This window comes from Cicer arietinum, chromosome 5 (assembly GCF_000331145.2).
Source record: "Cicer arietinum cultivar CDC Frontier isolate Library 1 chromosome 5, Cicar.CDCFrontier_v2.0, whole genome shotgun sequence".
Lineage (NCBI taxonomy): Eukaryota > Viridiplantae > Streptophyta > Magnoliopsida > Fabales > Fabaceae > Cicer > Cicer arietinum.
The window spans coordinates 61,239,242-61,263,506 of NC_021164.2; the positions used below are offsets into that span (position 1 = coordinate 61,239,242).

A 24,265-nucleotide genomic window follows, 5' to 3' on the forward strand; every position below is an offset into this window, starting at 1 on the left:
AACCTTTCCACAACCCATTAGGGTTTGGCGCTTCAACCAACTGAGCTAAAGAGCTAATAGCACATAATACCCCATGAAGGTAGCCCTTATAGGTAGGGGCAACAACGATGATTTGGGAAAAAAATCATGGCGCTAGAAAAAACAATGGGGTGGTAAAGTTTACTTTGAGAATCATTATTATTTGCATGGTTATTGGGGGATTTTGGTTGATTGTTATGAAGAGATGATTGAGAATTATCATCCTGGTTTTGGTGATCATAGTGGCTACTTGTGACTCATTTTGTGGGTGTAAACCATGTGGAAAATTTGGGGATTACTCTGTTGCAGATGTATGATTTTACTCACAAGTCACTTGCTAGTAGAAGGGATCAGATTTTTGGTAGAGGAAACTCTCCAGCCTTTGTTGTGGTAGCTGTTGCAGCCCTTATGAGTGGGCTCTTAGCTGACAGGTTTGGAAGATTTTGCAATTCAATTGATGGAATTCTTCTTGGTGCATGATTACTCTCTCTTCGATGGTTCCAGATCTGCCCTTACTCTCCAATTTTGATCAACAAAAATATGTCATTGTTCAAACAACCGTTATCTCTCCAGTTTTGGACGCATTTTCTTATTCTGTTGATTGATCACGACTTCGTTTTGTTAGAGTCGCGTTGCTTCTCCTTCGATGTTTGTCATGCAATTTAGTTCTTACTAATATATTATAACAGTGGCTTCTATTCCCACCGACGATAATTTCGGTGGTGTCCCTTTTTCCACATATAAATTATATTAATTATGACTTCTTCCGTTAGTGGTTATTCTAACGGTGCCTTTTATTTTCATGACTTACTTTACCTTGGCAATTTGTCCCAGATGCACTAGTCTTGCCTTTCTCTCCTTGAAGCACGCCTCTCTCTCCTTGAAGCAGATTTAAGTTTAAATATTTTGAGAATCTTAAAATATCTCTTATTATTATTATGATTTATTCCTAATTTAGGATTTAGTCTATGTTTCTCTATAAATAGAGATTAGTATTAAGTCTATTGTAATCAAGTCAGTATTAAACTATTATCAATAATATTCAAACCCTTATTATTTTCTCTCCTCTTTTTCTCTAAAATCCCACAATTTCAACAATTGTTTTACATGTCCACCTTTAAAACATGAGAACTATCGAATAGAAAGAAAAAAAAAACTTTACAATCTAAGCAAAATACTCACACATTTGAACATAATGACCAAATAATTATTTTTTTTTACAAAAAAAAAATACAAATAATTAAGCCAAAAATTACTGCTCAGGAATTTTTACCATTTTTTTTTAATCGTTGTAATGTACGTAAATATATAAAATGGAAAATAGATTTTTTATTCGATGTAATTTCATTTATAATTTCATATATTTGATCATTTAAAAGTGCAGTGACCAATTAATATATCAAATTATAAAAACTAAAAGTACTACAACATAGTCATTTTTTCTCAATATTTCTCATAAATATTAAAATAAAATAGATACGAGGAAAAAAGTTCAATTCTATTTGTTTTTTGCTGAACGTAAGTTCTTAACTAGCTACATAACTTACTTTAAAATAAAAAACTAGCTACATAACTATTCCGTGTACACAACTCAAGGTTTTGTAGAAATAGTGTTTATCTACACAGATATCAACTATTGCAGGCAATTTAAAAATCCGACATATTGAACCTAAATGAGAAAGCTTGCACATTTGATGCTTGTCGTTTTTATCAACATGCTTGCCTTCAAATACATGATGACATAGCAAGATTAATTGTAGCTATATGTACACTAAAACAGTCTTATGTGACATAATAGGAGACAACCTGAATTGATTCTTTGTTGTTGCTTCCATCTCTCAGTCAGAAAATCTTCACTGCTTTTAACTTTCAGATACTCATCTATATCATATTTCAATCCTTTTGATTTAGCTAATAATGACTGATCTTGATTACTATAAACTTTTCCAAGTTTACTAAATACATCCTTTCCGACATACTCCTGAAGGTAATCAGGACTCCAGCTTCCACTACTGCTGATAGAATGGTTACTTTGATCTTTAAATTTTTCCTATGACACAATGAATTTCAATAATTTAAGTCACATAAATGGAGAAAACTAAAAACTAATTATTGTAAAATACGAGACAACAACCATCCGTACTCTTGAAAGTTTTTCAATGTCAACGACAATTATAAAATGTCTTTCTAATTTCTAGAATTTAACCTTAGAGGGTATTAAAAGCCTCCGGATTACGCATCCAATATCAGAGTTTATGATGATGATTAAACAGTTCATTGTAAAGAGTTACTGTGAATATATGTTTATATTAATATTCAAATGGTCATGTTACTACCATGAATAATCTAAAAGAGATCACAAATGCCTTTCCTTTGTAAACAATTAAATAGTTCAGTGATAACCTGAGTGGAACTTCCAGTTGCACTATTCGGAGTCGATGTCAAAAGTGTCTTATTCTGGTTTGTCATAGGAGAAGAAGGGCTATTGTTTGTCTCCCATTGCAACCATGGTAATGTAATCCCATCCATCAAAACAGGAAGAGGTCTAGGCATTGGTGGACTAGTAAATGTTTCTGGTTTTATCAGTCCTCCAATCGATGAGCTTGTGTCACTCCTTTCTCCATCAAGTGACGAAATATCTGTATCTTCAACATTTGAAATAAAATCCTCAATATATCTCTCAGCCTCCTCAGTCAATCGCATAGACATTCTATTTCTGTCATGACTTTTCTAGAAGACAAAAAATAATGCATAAGCTTTTCCTTTAACTTCACAATGAAAGACAAAAATGGTTTTATTCAAATTTCAAGGAAACTATTGTCCAAATACTGAACACAATAGAGGTATGCACCTTCCTGCCTCTTGGAGGTTCTGGTATAGAATTGGTCTTTGTAGCAGGAATCAATTCTTTAACCATCTTAGAAAGTTCTCTGCCTCGCTGCTCCTCAAATACAATTTCAGCTAATAAATCTTGTTTTCGTTTCTCTGACTGTAATTTTAAACAATAATAAACAAATGGTTTAATTAGGCTAGCTGTGGCTATACTCATAAACACCAGAGAAAAAAAAATCAACTACAGGAGGAGGTATATTAGAACACTATGCAGTTAGCAATCACTAATTCACTATTACTAAGAATTTCACTCTACTCAACTAAAAACAAAACAAAAATGCAAATGTTAAAACATGAAGGAGACAATATATTTTATAAAAAAATTATTAACTTCTAATACCTGTTCCAATTCAGATTCATAGCTCCGTCTGACTGAAGAAACACTCTGAATAGCATTAGAATTATCAGACAGCAACCGACCACCTGGGGATAAAGTGGAGGCCCTTGATTTCACCGCCGCCTAAAAGTGAAAGTTTCATTAGAAAGTAGGGAAGTTTTCGGTGCACAAGACTAGGGTGCAATTATTGTGTGCTCATGCATGAATGCATGAAAGGGAACATAAAAACAAGCAAATTTACATAATAAAACTAATTCACATTTCACATACTAGATCCGTTTCCATTTGCCTCAATTCTTTCCGCACTGCTTTGTGCAATCCATTAGCCATGTCAGTGAGTCCAACCTGAAGATTTTTAAAAACAAGAAGATTAGAAGTGAAAATCATAAAATTCAGACACTACTTGCACAACTGTAATTCACCAACCTTCTTCTGCACATGAACTGCTCGCAGTTTCTCACTTCCACTTTTTTTTAAGTAAGCACCTGCTCCTTCATCGTCAGTTAGAACTGAAGAATGACTCTAAAAATTCATAGTCACAATCACAGGTTAACTAAAATACAATGTGCGTGATAAAATGAGAATAACTTAACTAGACAGCAAAGATGTCAAATCCATTATCCATGTTCATAAGGATATGTTGCACTTTCACCTCTATCTATTGTCCTCCTCCGAAATGAAATATAAACAAAAATGATAGCTGAAAAGTTGATGTAACTAGTTAAAAATTAAGATCAGTTACATCAACTATTCAGCTACTCTTTTTGCTTATATTTCATTCCAGAGTAGTATTTTTTTTTATTCCTTTGCATCTTCTCAACATAAAATATTACTACTACAAGCTTTCGCAGCGAGACAAACAAATATATTTAACAACGGGATCCAGACAGCTATCATACTTACAGAGTAGCCATCATATGATCTCAAATCCTTGTGATTAAGGGACTTTCTCAACACTTGTCTTTGATCCAAAGCAGCTGGATTGTGCATTAGCTTGTTCCCAATATCATTATTTATTAGATTTGCCCGACTTTTAGAATTTTGAGAACGATCCAAGTCACTCTGTATCATACAAGATACACACATAAATACATCATACTCTCTCTGATCACTATTTTAAGCAAATAAAACATGTCTAAGATCATGGATACTATTATAAGCAAAAGTAAACTACTTTTGAACTATTTAATGTTATTATTCCTAATATACTCTTCCTTTAATTCAAAATTATTTAATGCAGATAGTTGAGTACTTAACATTAAAAGTGAAATGGACGAGTTTTTCTACTAAATATCAAAAATGTCAATTTAGTAAATTTGACAACTTATGTTTTACATAAAAACTAGAAAATTAATTTAACTTAATTGAATTTCTTAATCATCGTGAAAACAATTTTTTTTTTCTTATAATAATGATAGGAGGGAGTAGTATTTTAAAATTGAATGTGCTTAAGGGAACCATAACAAATTTAGTTGGAGGTCAAACACCCATGTGGGGAGGGTGATTACATTCTAAAGTGAAAATAAAGCTGCCTGGTTGGGATTTGATCCAAAACCAAGTAGTGTCATGAGTCCTAGTAGCCACCTATATTCAAAACAAATTGTGTCTTTCTCTCATTGACAAGATAGAATCAGGTCCAGATCTATTTTCTCAAGAGTAATACCAGCAACATACTACTATGTACTACTGTGTAAAATTCATGCATATTCCACAGAGTCATGTAAGTCCTATTGTTTGTTTAGAGAGACATATTTACTATGTGGAGGAAAGCACATAATTTCACCCAATAATAGAGAAGACTCTGAGCATGTACAGTTCTCTTTTTTAATCATTACTCCTTAAAAAAATAAAATATTCACTCAATCACCAGGTTCCAATAGTCCAACTAAATGCAGCTTGTCAGTAACCGAATCCAGCTCATCCATTAGTTAGTTAGATGCTTCTTGTTAATTAGTGGTTAATTAGCTTTTCTTCTGTTATGCTTAACATTATGCCAGTGACTAAATTTATATACTTAACAAACATTATACTATTATTTTTTCTTTATTTCAATGCATTCTTAAACTTTCTCTTTTCTCTAAATCTGATCATACACTCTTTGCAGGAAACTTCAATTGAAAAAATGATCGTCACATAATAACACAAACATATTACTAACTAAAATGCACATTGAAATTTGACCGTATATTTCTTAAGAAAAGGACAAAATAACAAACTCGAAAATTAAAAATCAACTACCCTAATTTGAATCATGAAAAAAGCGAAGGAGCATTAATATTTACCTCAGAATCACTAATTTGGCACCTAACCACCGAAAGTGATCTCCTTCTTCTAGAATTCGAATCAGAGACCGTTCTTCCTCCGCTGCCAATACTGCTCCTTCTATCATCCCCAACTCCCGAGTTTCTCCTCGAAACAGACCTCCCTCTTCTCAACGACGAGCTCCCGCCGGCAGGAGTAGACTCCGATTCAGAGCTTCTAGAGTCAAGACGTCCGCGGTTCCCGGACTCAAAAAACTCGATAGCGAGATCGTCGAGACTGATCTCCGGGAAGCCAGAGCCTCTAATGGTGTTGACGAATTTCCCTCTAGGAGCGGGAAGGTCGGAGTCATTATCGCGTGAAGAGAGGGGACGGGAGGGTCGACTGAGACTCCGAGAGCGGCGGTGGTGGAGGGAGGAGGAAGAGGGTAAGGGAGTGGAGTCTTCGACGGAGGAAACAATTCTCTTGGTGGTAGATTTGAATGCTGCGGTGGCCATAGGTAATTGAAATGTGTAAGAAAATGATTAGGGTTCAGATCAGAGCATTGAATTGATTAAAAAGTTTTATATAGAAAGCAAAAGGGGTATTTTGTTGATTGGTAAATGAGTTGTTGGTGATGAATAGAATGGTTAGCTGAGCTGGGTTCCTTGTGTTGAGTTGAGTGGAACGAATAGTGATGGAGAAGAGAATGGGCGAGGGAAAACAAACATTAGCGGAGATATCGAAATGCGTTACATATTTTGAATAATTTTTTTTTTTTTAATAACGTTGCTTTTCTGTATTTAAGGATAATTAGTCAGTTTTGGATTTTGTTATTAAAAATAAAACGATCAGGTGTGTCTTTGTTATTAATTGGTTATTATTAAAAAAAAGAAAGTAGTACATGGTAATATTTTAAAGGGAAATGCACTTTTTATAAATTTATATATGCACAGTAAGTTTAAAATAGACATTGTCTTTTTTCTCATAAAAAAAATAAAATTTATAGATAGAATTAATTTAAAATATATTTTTAACCTTTTAAGTTAAGTTGATTTTTTTGAAACTTTTTAAAGAAATTTTGAATTTGATTATTTATGTTACATTATTGCAATGTTCACATTCAAGTCTCAAATATGTATTGTGATTCTATTTTTTTGGATTTTTGTTAAAAAATTCATAAGATGATGACAAATGATAATAGTGTTTAAGTTGCAAATTCAAACTCTTGCTTAATATAAAGAAAAAATAATTTAAATAAATTAAGTGAATATTTAGTTAAACTTTAATAAGTGTGTTTTTAAATAAATACTTTTTATCTTTTTCATCAACATTTTCATCCATCGGATATTAGATCCATACAAATTAAATAAATTTTATCTTTTTTAAATCTCAAAAACCCCCCACTTCTTCTTCTTTACCATTTTCTTCAAACTCCAACTTCCTCTTCTTCAAACTTAAAAAATAACAACAACTTTAGAAAAATCATCAACACACTGGAATAAAACAAGCAATATAAATTTAGAATTTTCTCAGGTGATTCAAATATGGTTAAAAGAGGAGTTCATGTCTGGATCTCTTGTTGAAGAAGATTTGACGAAATAAATGAAATGGATTGTAGATAATGAAAGGAAATCCATAATTTTTAATTTGAGAAAAAAGAAGAATAAGGAAATTAGTAATGGAGGAATAGAAGATTTGATTAAACAAATGAAGTTATTGAGATTTTCGGGGTTTAAAGACGATTAAATTGTTGGGAGTATTTGAGGTTTGAAGATGATGAAGATGTTGACAATATTTCTAGGCTTCATTTTTTATTGACAAAGATGTTAATAATGAAAATGAAAAAACTAGCCATTTTAACTTATGATTGTAATTTTTAAGCAAAATTACATATATAATTCTTTAAGTTTAATTCAATTTTCACTAGGTCATTTAAATTATTTTTTCTCGTATTAAATAATTATTTAGATTTGTCACGTCAATATTGTTATCACACGTCACTATATTAAAAGTCATGTGATATTATTTTATAGAAAATCCAAAAAAGGATCATAACATGCACATTTTGAGACTTAAAAGTTAACATTGCTAATAGAACTTAATATAAAAGACCAAATCGAAAGAAAGAAAAAATTAACAAATCGAAACGAGAGTTGACTTAAATTTAAAGGGTCAAAAGTGTATTTTAGTCACAAAAATATGCGTGTTATTTTATCATCTTGAAATCCTCTTATTCTTGTATATAACAACAAATGAGGAGACTTCATCTTTGTCGTTGTCTGATTTGAATAACAATTGTTGTTATGTCATTAGATGTCTCTAACTCTCTTGTGTAATAGTCATAATAAAAAACCAGAATTGTCCTTATCTTTTTCTGATTTCCAATAAGAACTTCATCTTCTTCAGGGAAACTTGTTCTTTCTCCTTCTCCACAATCAATGACAGATCTATAAATTAATATTTAGGCACACCATGACCAAAACTCTAATATTTAAAGACATATTTGATGGTTAAGGTAATTAATGAAATATACATTCAAAAATAAAAATAACTAACAAAATATATATTTAACTATTTCTTACGTAAAACTTATTTAATGATTAACTGATCATAAAACTATAAAATAATTGATTATATATAACTCAAATGAACCTATTAAATTTGAAAGACCGCATAAATTTAAAAGGCTGCATCACTTGCCGATTCCCATTTCCCTTTGCACCTTTGTAAGACACTAGTTTTAGTTTTCACTTGTGTTTTATTAAGATTTCATTTAATCTCTTTTGCCCTACCATCCTTATTCTTCTTTATAGTACCACTTTCCTTCTCAATTCTCATCAAAATCTTCATCAGTATTAATTCATCTTTAAAATCTTCAAATCTAGTAGCATCACACGCACACTTCCTTCACATTTCCTTTTCGTCCACAAATTGTCCATTGTGGTAGAAGTTAACATAAAAATATTCATTGTACAACACATAAAAAACAACTCAACATCCATTTTACTAAAATAAATGTTTACTTAATAACAACATGCAAACATTGATAATCCGACACATCTCTTGAAAAAATTCACATATTAAACAAATGTGAGGCCACTGTTAAATTTACATAAATAAAAATAATGTCTTAAATAATAGTATAAAACACAAAATACAAAACTCACAGTTAATTATGCTACGGTCGTATCCATTTAATATGAAGTTAATGACAGATATATAAAAAAAACAAACATATTAAAGGTTTAACCAAAGTTAAAACAAACATTAGAACCCTATATTTCAAAGTTTAATGTTTGCCTTTATGATTCATATGATTCTCTAACTTCAATTTTTGCCAAATTCCTTACATCCGAACCTTTTTTAGTCTCGTATCAACCCTAATTTTCTAAATAATTCCTCTCTTGAACAATTGTGTAATTTTTTTAACTTTAACTTGTTTAAGTTGAGGTGTTAGTCACGTTAAAAGAGATGTATGTAGCTTCTCACTAAAACCACATATAAAATTTAATAGCCACATATCATTGTTAACATAACTATTTATAAAATGCATTAGTGCAAACAAATCATAATATAAAAGTTAATCTTGTAAAGAAAATGTAACTTAAAAGATCAAATTGAATAGAAAAATAGTTGTTTTTTGAGTTTCGAAAAATTATTTCAAAATAAATTTCAGTCGCAAAAGATATTATTGGGTTGAGTCACATACTATATCGTTTTCTTTAAGACGTTTCGCGACATTGTCCAAATTGTACAAGGCAGACTATCAACCATGAAGTCTTCATGATAAAATAACCCAGACAAACTATATCGTAGTTCTACTGCACCATAGAAAATCATTCTAGAATTACACCCTCAATATGACAATTAAAGTCACTCTCAATATGGCGGTTAAAATAACTCGTAATATGATACTATGACTACTCATAAATCGAAAGGATTGTGACACAAAAACCACTCCAAAAGGACAATGGTATTAGGACCACTCAAAAATCAAAGGGACTACGACAAAAAATTGTTCTAAAAATTTGAAAATTGAAAGGATTACGACACAAGACCGCTATAAAAGGACAATGGTATTATGATCACTTAAAATTCGAAGGGACAAAAATAAAAAGGAGAAGTGACTCAAAAGTGCATCGAACAAAAGAGGGGGGAAAGAGAAAGTTAGAAATTGCATCTAACTTTGGTGTGCTTTTCATAAGAATTTGACACTTTTTATATAATGACGGAAGCAAATCCACTTATGTTAAATATCTAATGTGAGACTTTAATATTTATATGAGATGTTTCTAATGTGGGACTTCAACAAATTTTAAATGCACACACTAACATATTCTATGTTTCCAACAATCCTCCACTTTAATTAAAAAAATGTTTTTGAAGTAGCGACAAACACTTCTATAAGTTTGTGCATAAGCACATGTGTCTTCCGACTTGAACCTTTGCATAGTAAGTAAGATTCAGATTCAATAGAAGTGACTCTTAGTCTTAAACTCTATCTCTGACATCAAACCCACACTCAACCTTTTCATATGGTGTATTTTTAAAAACTCGTGGCCCCACACGTCTATCCTAGTATAATAGACGCTCTAGGAAATTTTTCTCAAAATTCCATAAGAAGCGGCCCCACTTCCACATTCACATAGGTGAGTTTATCAAAAGTACTCATATAGTTAGGTACTCCACTCCACATAGAGTATAAATCTCATTGAGAGCTTATAATACCTCATTCTATCATTACTTCAGGAATCATGCATCTCTGATTTATAATAGCATGTTCATCTCATATCACTTAATGACTTATTATTACACATTGAACCTAATTCTTGATATCTCCAGTCTTTTAGGTCGGATTACCACCATGAGTGACTCTATGCAACAGTTGCATTCTTTTGGATTTTATTTATGATTTTCTCTCTAGTTAATCTTTTCGTCAAATGATATGCTAAATTCTCATAACTGTGTACATGATCCACTATAACAGCTCCTTTAAAAAGTAATTAACTAATTGTGTTGTGCTTACGATATATTTGTCGTCTCTTACCGTTGTAATAACGATTCTCAATCTTTGCAATAGTCGTTGTACTATCGCAATGGGTCAACACAGTTGGCATATGTTTTTTCCATAAAAGGATCTCAACTAGCAAGCATCTCAATCAGTTTGCTTCTTCACTAGCAGTAGTTAACACTATCATTTTAGACTCCATAGTGGACTGAGTCAATATCGTCTGTTTCTTCAATTTCGAAGATACAACACCACTAGTTATACTAAAAATACAACCATTAGTTGTTTTGGAGTCATACTGTACTAACTCAATTTTGTCTGATTAATTAAAAATAAAACAATAATGATATGTTTGATAAATATTTTACAATTATTATTATAAAATCTAAAAAATAATCATTATACTAATCTGATCTAATTTTGAGTCTATATTTACATAGATGTTCTCATTACTTTAACACACACAAAAATAAAAATAAAATAAAATGAAAACAAACAAAAAACAAAGAAAATATATTTTTTTTTCTCTCTGCACGTTTACTTTATTTTACCCTTTTTTTTTCTCCGTCCAATAGTGTCTCACTCTCCTATTTACTTTTTTATTTTTGATCTAATAAGGTTATTATTTTACTACTTATGCAATGGATAAAAAAAGTGAGTTATTTTTTTTCTCTAATTATCTAAGGTTGCTTGAGGTTTGTTGCAAAGCAATAAAAAAAAAAACAGATTTTAATTTTATCGCATGGACACGTACATCCATCGTTTTAGTCAATAAATTGAGACAAAAAAATTCATGAATGAGAGAAAAAATTGGACGAAGTAGAAAATTTGGCTGAAAAATAAAAACAGAGAAGAAAAGGAAAAGATAGATTTTTCTTGATAAAAAGTGAGGAACAAAAAGAGGATTCTGGAACAAGAATAAAGTTGAGTACATAAGAAACAACGACAAAAAAAAAAAACAAAGAGTATCGTTCTTTCACGATTCAGCTATCACCACTAACCATCGTCGATCACTGTTACACTATCGTTGCCTTCTCCTTTGTTGTCATACACAGATCCACATCTCTCACATTTTTTTTCGTTCTCTATCTCTTTAATATTGTGTTTCATTTTGTTGTTTGTTGGCTGACATATTTGATTTCACTCCTAATAATGATACCTTGTATTTGTTGGTTGCTTGTTGAAGTTTGATCTCGCACTTAAAAAATATACCTTTTTATTCGTTTAAAGTTGAGAGGTTTATTGTTAAGATGATGCACTGAAAACTGATGTATTGGAACTCTCGAGAGATTTCTTTTTTATTTACGCAGAGTAAGTTGTCATGTAGACACCAACAAGGTTAGGTTTCATTTCTTTTTTTCTTCACGCAGAGCAAGTTGTCACGTAGATTACGACACGTTTCATTTCTTTTTTTTCTTTACACAGAACAAGCGTATTTGCCGTTTATTAAATTATTAAGTTTTTATTAAAAAAATTATTGTCAAAACTAAAAGTTAAATGCAGTATTGCTTCAAGTTATGTGTGGTCATAAGCTGTTATATCATTATTGTTCTAAAACACATTTTTATTTTTAATAATTACACAAAATTATTTTAAAATGATTAATTAGATGTGACATCTTATTAATCTTTGAGTGGTTATAACACAAGTGGTACAACTTTGGGTTTTAGAGCTCCTTTTTAAAATCAAAATAATAAAACTATTTTTAAACGGATTAACTAGATGAGACGTCTTTTTAATACTTGAATTTTCGAAACATGAGTTGTACAGCTAAGTAGTCTTAAAATTCGTATTTTAAAACAATTATTCAAGTTAAATAAACTTATTTTTTTTCGTCAAAATAACTTTATTTATCAACAACAAAACAAATTTCTTTTAAAAACTGATCAATACATCCGCATTTTCTACCAAAAAAACTACGTAACTTTGATTTCTCCATCACATCGTGAGATACGTAGAAGCAAGATCGTACTCTCGTCAAACATAATAATAATTTTTTTCTTTATATTTAAAATACACTTTTATGTCTAGATTATTAAAAAAAAGATTATATTTGTATTTAAAAAAAGGAGAAATAAATTTATATAAGTTAACATTAATTTTTGCATAATTAATTATAGATAATTGTGTTTTAACGGATGTCATATAATGCTAATACCTTCACTACACATAATCGACTTCCGAATTCAAAATTTAGTTTAAAATACCTTTTTTCTTCTTCTTTTTTAAGGGTTTCCCAATGTTTCTCGTATTTTAAAAATAAACTTTGATGTCGACTCCACTGAATTCAAGAAGCACTCGGAATCTTAAGCCGTGACACATGCTAAAGTGTTCTAATCAACATCATTGTATCTTTCAAGGACATCAGAAAATATTTGATAATATAATCTGAGACATGGTCCTTTTAAGGTATGTCATGACTCGTTGGACAGTGTGTCAATGCTACATACTAGATATATTGGTAAACATGCACAATAGTCCTACAACGTAGGCAATGTCGGATCTAGTACAAGACGGTCCTTGTATTTATCAACAATTCCATCCGATTGTAGTTTCTTTTTCAATATTCATTTACAACTTATCGGTTTGCAACCAAGAGGCAAGTTTACTAAATGTGAGGTCATGTTAGACTCTAGAGAATTTATCTCATCGTTTATAGCTTCTTACCATAAATCTACATTCAAAGATGATAAAACTTGAAGATTTGTAGGGTCCTCTTATAAGGTATAGGTCGTATAATCAGGTTTGTAATCTTTAGCATCTCTGGTTGTCTTACTTTTTCGAGGTTCTATTTCGCTTTATTTGTTGCTTTCAGTGCTCCTTATCACTTGAATGTGACTTGGTTCGACTTTTTTGTTTACTGCATACCCAATGAATACACATTAATAGACTCTGCTGGCGAGTTTAACTCGCTTGGAATCGAGGATTCTGACATAAGCTAGACAGTCCCAAGTTCGAAAATAAGACAAGTACAATTGTCTTTTCTTTAGAATCTCATAAGGAGATGTTTTATTTTTAGATTTAGGAACATTATTCAAAACATAGCAAACAATAAAATAAAAATTCCCTCTACCAATGAGATGTAACACAAGTTTAAACATACTAACAACAATTAAATTAAGTAAGAGTTACATTCTTTCTTTTAACTTTACCATTCATTTCAAGCAAATATGGTACAATTATTTCATGTATAATTTCTTGCAATTTATGAAACTCATTAAATAAACTAGAATCATACTCGATTATCTATTAGTTCAAAACCTCTTAATATTTCTACTAAATTGATTTTCAATTTCAATTACAAATATCCTAAACATGTCAATTGTTTTACTTTAATTTTTCATTAAATATACAAAAGTATAGTCATAATCATAAAAATAAAAATAAAAATTATAAAAATATAAATTTCTAAAATTATAAATTAAGTTTTTATAAAATACATTATTTAGAATATCCATATCATTTATTTTTAGTTAAAAAAATAGAAATAGAAGGTATCGTAAAAACAAATACATTTCTATTTTATGACTTCAAGGAAAGAAATTGCGCGGCACTGAACTCAATATCCCGGAAAACGTAAGTCTTCTACCGCCGGAAACAATTGCGTCGCAGCAGATATCCACTCCGCACCGCAATTCTCCGACTCTGCATAAGAGTGGCGCCATTGGCAACAAAGTAACCCCCACTTTCTATTTTTTTCACGACGGATTTCATTGCTATTTTTGTGATTATATATAATACTCTACTTTCACTTTTCGTGCCTTCAATATCATGTTGACAAAACACTAGATTTTTTCATTGCATGTAAAAAGCAAGTTAATCGAGTTGCATCCTCATCCTTTTCTTTTTTACCTGAAATTTGTGTTAAAAATCAGATAAACTTGTAATTTTGTTGGGTGTTATGGCTTGCTTCATTGTTACATGACATGAATGTGAAGTTTTTAGGGTTTCTTAATTCTTTCGCATTTTCTTCCATTTGAATGAATGTTCTTTTTATTTTGGGAGGTGGGGATGAGGATTTCATTAGTTTCTTTAACACGGATATTGAGGTTCTACAGCTAGGGCTAAGGGCATGATGTTTTGAGACTTCGGTGAGTTTCTTTAGAGAAGTACTAGAAACACCATTTTTCTAACACTCACTATCAATGTGGGTCCTACATAAAGTGGTGGAACCCATATAGATTTCATCTCATGAAAGAGTGAGTGTTGGAAAAAGAGTGTTCTTAACACTTGTCATACTTGTAGCATATGGGAGGTTAGCAATTAAAATAATTTTACAGTTTTATGATTTTCCATATGCAAAAGAAATTGTTATAAGGTTATAGGTGTTTATGAAAAGTTAAATAATAGAGCTAATAAAAAAATTGAGATACAGTAACTGATTTCAACTTATATGAGAAACTATTCACTATTGTTTTGAAAACTAATAGTTGTTGTAGTTTTTTTAAATATTTATTTTTCAGAAGTGTTTATTAAGAAGCTCATTTGTACGGGACATTGATATTGTTGATTATGTATGCCATTGTTCTTATCAGTGAATACTAGGAAGCAGAAAAGAGAAACAGAATCAGGATGTGCACCAAAGTTAGTTTATTCTCGTCTAAGAAACAAAACCAAGACTGTAAGAGATGTGATAGAAATTGACCCTGAAGGTTAGTTTTTTATCATTGTATCCTCTGCCTTCATTTTACGACAGATTCCGTTGCTTTTCGTGTGACGATGATAGCTTTGTTGGTTATATAATACATATCTATTTACTTTTTATGCCTTCAAATCATAAAACTGTAAAATTATTTTAATTGCAAACCTCCCATATGTTAAAAGTATGACAAGTGTTATAGGTGTTTATGAAAAGTTAAATAATAGAGCTAATAAAAAAATTGAGATACAGTAACTGATTTCAACTTATATGAGAAACTATTCACTATTGTTTTGAAAACTAATAGTTGATGTAAAGTTTTTTTAAATATTTATTTTTCAGAAGTGTTTATTAAGAAGCTCATTTGTACGGGACATTGATACTATTGATTATGTATGCCATTGTTCTTATCAGTGGATTCTAGGAATCAGAAAAAAGAAACAGAATCAGGATGTGCACCAAAGTTAGTTTATTCTCGTCTAAGAAACAAAACCAAGACTGTAAGAGATGTGATACAAATTGACCCTGAAGGTTAGTTTTTTATCTTTGTGTCCTCCGCCTTCATTTTACGACAGATTCCGTAGCTTTTCGGTAGACGGTGATAGCTTTGTTGGATATATAATACATATCTATTTACTTTTTATGCCTTCAAATCATAAAACTGTAAAATTATTATAATTGCGAACCTCCCATATGTTAAAAGTATGACAAGTGTTATAGGTGTTTATGAAAAGTTAAATAATAGAGCTAATAAAAAAATTGAGATACTGTAACTGATTTCAACTTATATGAATTCACTATTGTTTTGAAAACTAATAGTTGTTGTAAAGTTTTTTTAAATATTTATTTTTCAGAAGTGTTTATTAAGAAGCTCATTTGTAGGGGACATTGATATTGTTGATTATGTATGCCATTGTTCTTATCAGTGGATTCTAGGAATCAGAAAAGAGAAACAGAATCAGGATGTGCACCAAAGTTAGTTTATTCTCGTCGAAGAAACAAAACCAAGACTGTAAGAGATGTGATAGAAATTGACCCTGAAGGTTAGTTTTTTATCATTGTGTCCTCCGCCTTCATTTTATGACAGATTCCGTTGCTTTTCGTGTGACGATGATAGCTTTGTTGGATATATAATACATATCTACTTACTTTTTATGCCTTCAATATCCTGTTTACATGATCGAGTTGTGTCCCCATCTTTTTTTACCAGATATTTGTGTAAGAAACTGATAATGGGTCTACAAACAACATCATAGATTTATAGTTCTAATTTTTGAATTTGTGAAATTGTAATTTTGATGGGTATGCTATGGCTGGCAGCTGACTTAATTTTTGAAGGACATGAAAGTGAAGTTTCTGGGATTCCAATTCTTTTGCATTTTCTTCCATTTAAATGTTGTTTTTCCGCCCTTTTTTGGGGTGGGGGTTGCATTAGTTTCTTTCACATGGATATTGAGGTTTTACAGCTAGGGCGTGGTGTTTTTAGACTTTGGTAGAGTCTGCGTTTGCTTTTTAACTAATGGGAGCTTCCCAATTAAAATAAGTTTATGGTTTTCCACTTGCAAATATCGTAATAAGGTTACACGTGTTCATGAAAAGTTAACTGAGAGATCTTTTGATGAAAAGTTAATTAAGAGAGCTTATGAAAAAGTAAAGATACAAGAACTAATTTCAACTTATATGGCAAACTATTGTTTTAAAAACTCATAGTTAATGTAAGATTCTTTGAATTTTTTTTTTCATTAGTGTTTTTTTATAAGTTCATTCAAACTTGATATCTATTGGAAGCCAATCACAGAAGTTGATTATGTCTGTCATTGTTCTTACCAGTCGATTTTGCAAATCAGGAAAGAGAAATTAACTCAAGACATGGAACTGAGATTGCTTATGCTCATCACAGAAACAAAACCGAGAATGTAAAAGATGCGATAGGATGTGTTAGTTCGAATTTTCCATTCGATTCAAACATTATTCCTCGGCGACCGCGAACAAAAAGCAAGAGAAAATTCAATGGCAATGAAGCTCCCTCTAGACCCAAGGAAAAGCTAAACAGTGAAGTCTTTGATAATTACTTAGCGTGAGTTACATTCTAATGACTTGTGATGGAAAAGGAACAACATCAAAATCACAGGCTTGTTTCTTAATATTTAAATTTTCTGATAGGAAAATATGGAAGAGTTTTTCAGAAGATAGGAAAAGGTCGTTTGCATACTTGGACAGCTTATGGTTTAGCCTTTACAGGAATGCTTCATCTAAGGATAAGGTGCTGAATTGGATTAAGAAGAAAGAACATATTTTCACAAAGGCCTATGTTTTTGTTCCTATAGTCTGCTGGTAAACGCATTCAATTTCCTTTTGTGACAAGGAACCTTTTATTTGTCAAATGCCAATCCACATAGTTTATCCTTTGCCAATTTCGTAGGGGTCACTGGAGCCTTTTGATCTTGTGCCATTTTGGTGAGGACTTGCAATTAGTCACTGGATCACGTTGTATGTTGTTGCTGGATTCTCTTGAAATGGCCGATCCAAGGCGGCTTGAACCAGAGATAAGAAGGCATGCTTTGTTCAACAATATCTACTTATTTTGATCTGACATTTTTGGTCCTGTCAAAGTATTTAAAACTTACAAGCTTTTATTTTCACTGGCAGATTTGTACAGGACATTTATAAAGCAGGGGACAGGCCAGAGACTAAGCATCTTATATCTAAAATTCCGTTATTAGTACCCAAGGTGATGGTGTCCCCTTTTATGATTTTCATCCCCAGTGGAACCAAATCACCAATGGTTTAAAAAAAAGTAATTATATTGTAGGTGCCTCAACAAAAAGATGGTACGGATTGTGGGAACTTTGTCCTCTATTTCATTAAATTGTTTTTGGAACTTGCGCCCAAGAATTTTAGCATTGAGGGGTACCCTTACTTCGTAAGTTTGCTCTTTAGCTGTTCTTGTAAATTTTTTATTATAGCATACATTTCGATTTAGTTTTGTTTGCATTTGTCATGCTGCAGATGAAAAAAGATTGGTTTACCTTTGAAGACTTGGATAGGTTTTGTGAGAACTTGATTCATTGAATTGGATGTCCCCAAATTTGATTAGACTGGGGATTTGTTCATGTGTGAAATACTTCATACATGGCAAGGAGGGGATTTGTTCATATAGTAGGCAGACATATCAAGTAGGAATTTAGTCACATACTTCGCAATGAAGTTTGAAATAAACATAAGAAAATGTCATGTGGCAAACAAGTTCCCTTGGATATCACTAACGTATTGCTGAGCATATACAGTTCCACTACGCCACATATTGGTAATATCATATAATTGACAAGTATGAAAGAAGAGAGTAGCGATGTACAGTGAAGTTGGTGATTGCATCATCACTACATGCACAATTGAAAACAATCCACAGTTGCTTCCACGATTCACTAATCAACATTATGTTAATGAACCAAAAGTCAATAGTTTCTGGTCTAAAATCAAGCCTAACAAGTTCAAGATCTCTCCAATCAATTTAGTTTTAGTGAAGATGAGACATGATGGTCCTAGAAAATCTTGATGGAGAAAGAAGAATAGGTAAACTGGGTTAATGGAAGAGGAGAAGCTGAATGTGTTGGCTGCATTTTGCTGGAAATAGATTGAAGAAAGTCGAGTCACGTGAAGTCATTTAACTAACCTTTTAATCTAAGGATTGTATCTTAATCTACTTATTTTTTTAAAATAAATTAAAAACAAGTTAAACACACTTAAAGATAATCAAACTAAACTGTACAATTTTGAACAAGTTAGATTCAAGCTTTTAGTTATGTTCGTTTCAATAAATGAGCCAAGCTTGAGCCACCTCCTATTTTTACAAGACAAATTCAAACGTTAAGTGTTCTTAATCAAATCAACAAGCCAAATTGAAACTGTAAGTGTTAACCAAATCAACTAATTTAGCATGTGTTTGTTTTGGTGGTAGGTCAAACATGAATGTGAGTTCTTTTTGAAATTACAATTTGTAGACTTTTTCGGAATTACAATTTGTAGCTTATATATTTTTATGATGAAATGCAATTAGACTAGCAGTGAGCCAGTGTCTGAAATACAGTCCCAAACATAGATTTAGACTCGTACTCGAAGTGCCTTTAAGATATAATTTTATAAAAGTTCCATAAAAATATGTTCGTTGTATTATAGACATTCAAATGCATACTTCTCACTATTTCTATTTAAAATACTAATGTATTTGTAGCTATCATCAACAATTATCTTCTCTATGTCGAATTTTCAACATTTTCTTTTAAAGATGTATAAGGTTCTTATTTCCCTTTGATAATTGAAATAATTTACATAAGCAGGTTCAAATAGAGCTACAATATTAAGTCTATACAATCAGCTTGAGTAAGTCTAAGCCTAAAAATCAGGAAATAATTATTTCCTATATATACTATAACTAAGAAAGGAAATAAAAAGTAATGTATCCCTATGCTAGTTGTACAGGTCAAATTCACATTATTCTAATTGATTTACATAATCTTCTACACACCACCCCTTAATCTGGGTGATAGATATCTATCATTCCTAGATTGGATTTGATGTCTTCAAAAGTGTTTATTGGAAGAGCTTTAGTTATGATGTTTGATTTTTGGTTGCATGGTGATACATGAGTAACACTTATAGCACCATTATCGATTTTTTCTTTTATAAAATGTTTGGCAATTTCCATATGCTTTGTTCTATCATGATGAATTGGATTTTTTGCCATGCTGATTACAATTTTGTTGTCGCATAGAATTTCCTATTGAGTGTTCCATGGCAACTTTGAACTTTTCCAGCATCTGTTTTATCCAAATTCCCCCATGGCTCTTAGTGCAGCTTATGCGTTGCTCTCGGAAACCACTGATTGCTTCTCACTCCTCCAAGTAACCATGTTCCCCTATGCGAAAGAGCAATACCATGTAGTTGACCTACGGTTTGTTGCACAATCTGCCCAGTTTGAGTTTTTGTACACTTCAACGCCATTGTTTGGATTTTTATTGAAGTATAGACCCCTTCCCAGTGTTCCTTTTAAGGTATTGAAGTATCCTCCTAACTTATTTCATGTTGGCATATGAGGATTAGACACCTGACGACTTGCCATACTCACAACAAACCCAATGTTAGGCCTAGTGTAAGTTAGATAAATTAATTTTTCTACTAGGCTTTGGTACCAGATTGTATATGTTGGAGAATTATCACATTTTGTAGTATTTTGTTTTGTTGATTCTATAGGTGCGTTTGTTGCCTTGCACCCGAGCATCTCTATCTCTTGGAGTAAATCCAATGTGTACCTCCTTTTCGAGCAATCTCAATTCCTAGAAAGTACTTGAGTTGCCCCAAGTCTTTGACCTCAAATTCTTTTGCTAACAGATTTTTCAAATGCGCCACTACTCATAGTCATCCCCCATGATTACGATGTCACCAACATAGACAATAAATAAGGTTACATTTCCTTTTAGAGAATGTTTGACAAACATTGTGTGGTCTGATTGACATTGAGTGATCCCATCTTCTTTAACAACTTAGGTCAACCTATCAAACCCGACTCTAGGAGACTGCCTTAGCCCATACAATGACTTTTGAAGCCTGCAAACCTTGTCATTGGTGCTGGATGTTTCAAGGCCTAGGGGAGTTTACATGAACACTTCTACTTCTAGCTCACCATTTAGGAAGGCACTTTTTTTTGTCTAATTGGTGCAATGTCCAGTCCAAATTCGCAGCTAAAAAAAGTATTACACGAACTGAGTTGAGTTTGACCAATGGAGCAAATGATTTCTCATAGTCCACTCCATATGATTGTGTGAATTCCTTGGCCACCAACCTGGCATTGTACCTCGATATCAACATTGCATTTGATAGAGAAAATCGACTTGCACTCTAATGACTGATTTCCTTTTAATAGAGTAGTGATCTCCCAAGTGTTATTTTTATACAAGGCTTGTATTTCCTTGTTTACAGGTGTTTTCCATTCTGGTCGTCAGAAGGTTTCTTGAATATTTCTTGAGATGCGAGTGTTGGCCAGAGATGTCACAAAGAACTTGTACCCTTGAGCTAGTTTTCCTTAGGACACAAATTTCTCTATAGGATGTTGGGTACAACTTCTGACCCATATTCTTATAGCAATGTGAACATCAATATCAATATAATTAGTATAAATAGGTTCAAATATAAGAGCAGAATTACCTGAGGGGATTTCACATTCAGGGTTCTGATTAGATTTATGGCTTTGCATTTGGATTGTGCTTGACTTTATCGCCTTCTGGTTGTTTCTTCCCTTTTTCTAGTGCAAACCTTCAAACCTTGTTCTTGAGCAATAGTACGGTTAGGGTTCTGGTTGGGGCCAGTGTGGTTTTCTTGTTGGGCTATTGGGTTTACTTGTGGGGTTCCAGTTCATTGTGCTTGGATGGTGTGCTATGAAGCATGGAACTTGGTTCTAAATCCAAAAGTTGAAAGTCTATAAGTTCTTGTTGACATGTTGGTGGTGGTAGCGTCTCTCCCTGAATTCCATTTTTTGGATAAAAGGGTTGATTCTCAAAAAAAGTCACACCCATTGAATGGAAGAATTTTTCGTTTGAAGGTGAATAATACTTGTACCCCTTTTGATTACTAGAGTATCCTAGAAATATACATTTGATGGATTTGGGGTCAAGTTTGTTGCGGTTTGGGTTGAGGTTATGGACAAAGGCTGAACATCCAAACACTTTTAAAGAAATTGAAGTAATGATTCTACGTGTTGGGTAGGACTTTTAAAGGGTAGAGTGTGGAGCGTTGTGGTTAATGACATGAGAATACATTCTATTTATGAGATTTGTTGTAGCTAGTATAACTTCTTCCAAAAACTGGTTTGACACATTTGTAGCCATCATAAGAGATCTTGTCACTACTAAGATGACAAATTATGTTTTCTGCCACCCCATTCTGCTTAGGGATGTCCACACACAGACTTTGATGCATGATTCCATGCCTTTGTAGATAGAGGTTTAACATAGAATGATAATATTCTCAACCATTATCCGTTCTTAACACTTGAATTCTAATTTGGAATTGAGTTTCCACCATTTTGTGGAAATTTTCAAATATTCCTCCTACATGATTTTTCTTTCATGAGGAATACCCAATTGGTTCTTGTATGGTCATCAATGAAGGTGACAAACCATTTGGCACCTGTAATGTTGTTGACGCTTGATGGTCCCCATCCATTACTATGAATTAAGGTAAAAGGTTTGGAAGGTTTATATGGTTGGGTAGGATAAGGGTTGTGTGTATGCTTGGTTAATTGACAAACTTCACGCTACAATTTTTTATAATTTTTATTGAATAATGAAGGTAACATTTTTTCCAAGTATATAAGAGTGGGGTGGCCTATTCTATAGTGCCACAAGATAATAGATTTCTCATTACTTTGAGGAGCTATTGCAAGAGTTTGTTGAGGGTTTATTCTTAGCATCTTCAACATGAAGAAGACAGAGTCCTGCACATACTTCAACATTGCAAATTGTCTTCCCCAAACTCAAAACCTAAAATTCACATAAGTTAGGAGAGAATTTAGTAATATAGTTTAAGTCTTTTGTCAATTTTTTGATGGACATCAAGTTACAATCGAGTTTAGGGACATAAAGAACCGAATCTAGAGGAATATTGTGTAATAACTATTGAACCTCTACCAATCACCCTTTAAAGTGTGCCATTAGTTACTCTTACAGTTGAATGGTCTTGACATGGATCATAGGAGTTAAAAATAGATATGTCTCCAATCATGTTGTGATATGATGCTCCAGAATCAATGATCCAAGGTTTTGTTTTTTTCTTTGTATAGTTTGTAGGATAAGTTTTTGTACAGCTTCCATTTGATCCTTGCGAAAGGGATTGGGATCAGAACTTGTACCTCTAGTTTCTGTGTTCAGGAATGGCCTAACATCTGATGGTTTTCCTTGGATGATCCAACAATTTTCTTTGGTGTGCCCTGGTTTTTTTGCAGTAATCACATCAGGGCCTATTCTTCCTCTGAGGTGATCTGGACTTATTTCCTCTCTAGCTGCCAAGGCTGAGCTCTCAATGGATGGGGTTGTGATGGATGTCCCCAGCATGAGTTTATTCCTGCTTTCTTCTTCTAACTTCTAAGAAGGCTTCTCAAATTTTAGGAAAGGGGTTTGGTTTTGAGGATCATTCCATGGACTTCATCGAGATCCTTGTTTAGTCCCACAAGGAACTTGTAGATTCTATATTTTTCCACTAGATCCTTGTACTTCTTTTGATCATTTGTACAACTCCATTTTACTTCTTCATACACATCCAACTGCTGCCAATGTCTACTGAGTATGCTAAAATACTCAGTGACAGTGGAATGTCCTTGTCAAAGATCATGAAGTATATTATTATCTCAAACAGAGTTGATGTATTATCCACATTTGAGTAAGTCTCCTTCACTGCATCCCATATTTCTTTTATGGTGTCATAAAACATGAAATTCTCACCAATTTCATTTGTCATAGTGTTGGGCGGCCATGTCATTACTAGGCTATTCTCAAATTGCCATTTTTAGTAGTTGATGTTCTCCTTCTTAGGACACTCAGATTCTCTTGTGATGTAGCTTTCCTTCCCTTTTCCTTGGAGGAAGATCCACTGATCTCATCCATTAGATATAGTTTTGGCCATTTAATTTATGGCCAGTGATAAGGTGAGTAAGCCCATCGTGTGAGCTCGTCGGAAATGATATAGTCTCCACCTTGGGCAATTCTTCAGATTTTTCTTCCATGGTTGAATGACTCTAGGTTAGGGATTGTTTAGATCGAGCTCTGATACCATGCATAACAAGAAGTAATGTATCCTAAGCCTAAGCCTAAAAAATCAGGAAAATAACTATAAATAAAAAGTAATGTATCCCTAATACTAGTTGTACAGGACAAAATTACATGATTCTGGTTGATTTGCATAATCTTCTACAAATGGATATCTTATTTGATCAAACACAAGATTTCTTTAGCTTCTGTCATTAAGCAAACATAAATTATAAGTGAGACCAAGTTGACTTTTTTTATTGACAAAGTATATTAAGCAGCCACAAATGCATGGCACTAGAACAAAATATTTGAAAAGTGAAGAACACCTCAAA

At 32.4% G+C, this 24,265-nt stretch overlaps 2 protein-coding genes across 5 annotated transcripts; one reads left to right on the forward strand and one right to left on the reverse strand.

Annotated features, from left to right (window-relative positions):
* Positions 1-1,495: 1,495 nt before the first annotated feature.
* Positions 1,496-6,254, reverse strand: LOC101493219 (uncharacterized). Of its 3 annotated transcripts, none has more exons than XM_073368171.1 (8): positions 5,530-6,254; positions 4,147-4,309; positions 3,674-3,732; positions 3,518-3,592; positions 3,251-3,370; positions 2,870-3,007; positions 2,422-2,748; positions 1,496-2,068 (listed from the first exon to the last, which is right to left on the reverse strand). In XM_073368171.1, exons 1-8 carry the CDS (start codon positions 6,001-6,003, stop codon positions 1,790-1,792), a joined length of 1,635 nt encoding a protein of 544 aa, XP_073224272.1. In that variant the 5' UTR covers positions 6,004-6,254; the 3' UTR covers positions 1,496-1,789. The 3 variants fall into 3 exon arrangements, with proteins under 3 accessions (XP_073224272.1, XP_073224271.1, XP_004501821.1); XM_073368170.1 differs by having other exon boundaries at positions 3,674-3,756; XM_004501764.4 differs by having other exon boundaries at positions 3,674-3,769; positions 4,151-4,309; positions 5,530-6,253.
* Positions 6,255-14,009: 7,755 nt separating this feature from the next.
* On the forward strand, positions 14,010-18,877 carry LOC101493534 (probable ubiquitin-like-specific protease 2A). 2 transcript variants are annotated; one of them, XM_012716264.3, is made up of 10 exons: positions 14,010-14,171; positions 15,032-15,148; positions 15,550-15,666; positions 16,062-16,178; positions 16,966-17,212; positions 17,377-17,469; positions 17,558-17,689; positions 17,785-17,866; positions 17,948-18,058; positions 18,145-18,877. In XM_012716264.3, coding segments are annotated over exons 1-10 (1,080 nt in total). In that variant the 5' UTR covers positions 14,010-14,170; the 3' UTR covers positions 18,208-18,877. The 2 variants fall into 2 exon arrangements, with proteins under 2 accessions (XP_012571718.1, XP_004501822.1); XM_004501765.4 differs by having other exon boundaries at positions 14,011-14,171; positions 17,299-17,469.
* The last annotated feature ends 5,388 nt before the right edge of the window (positions 18,878-24,265 follow it).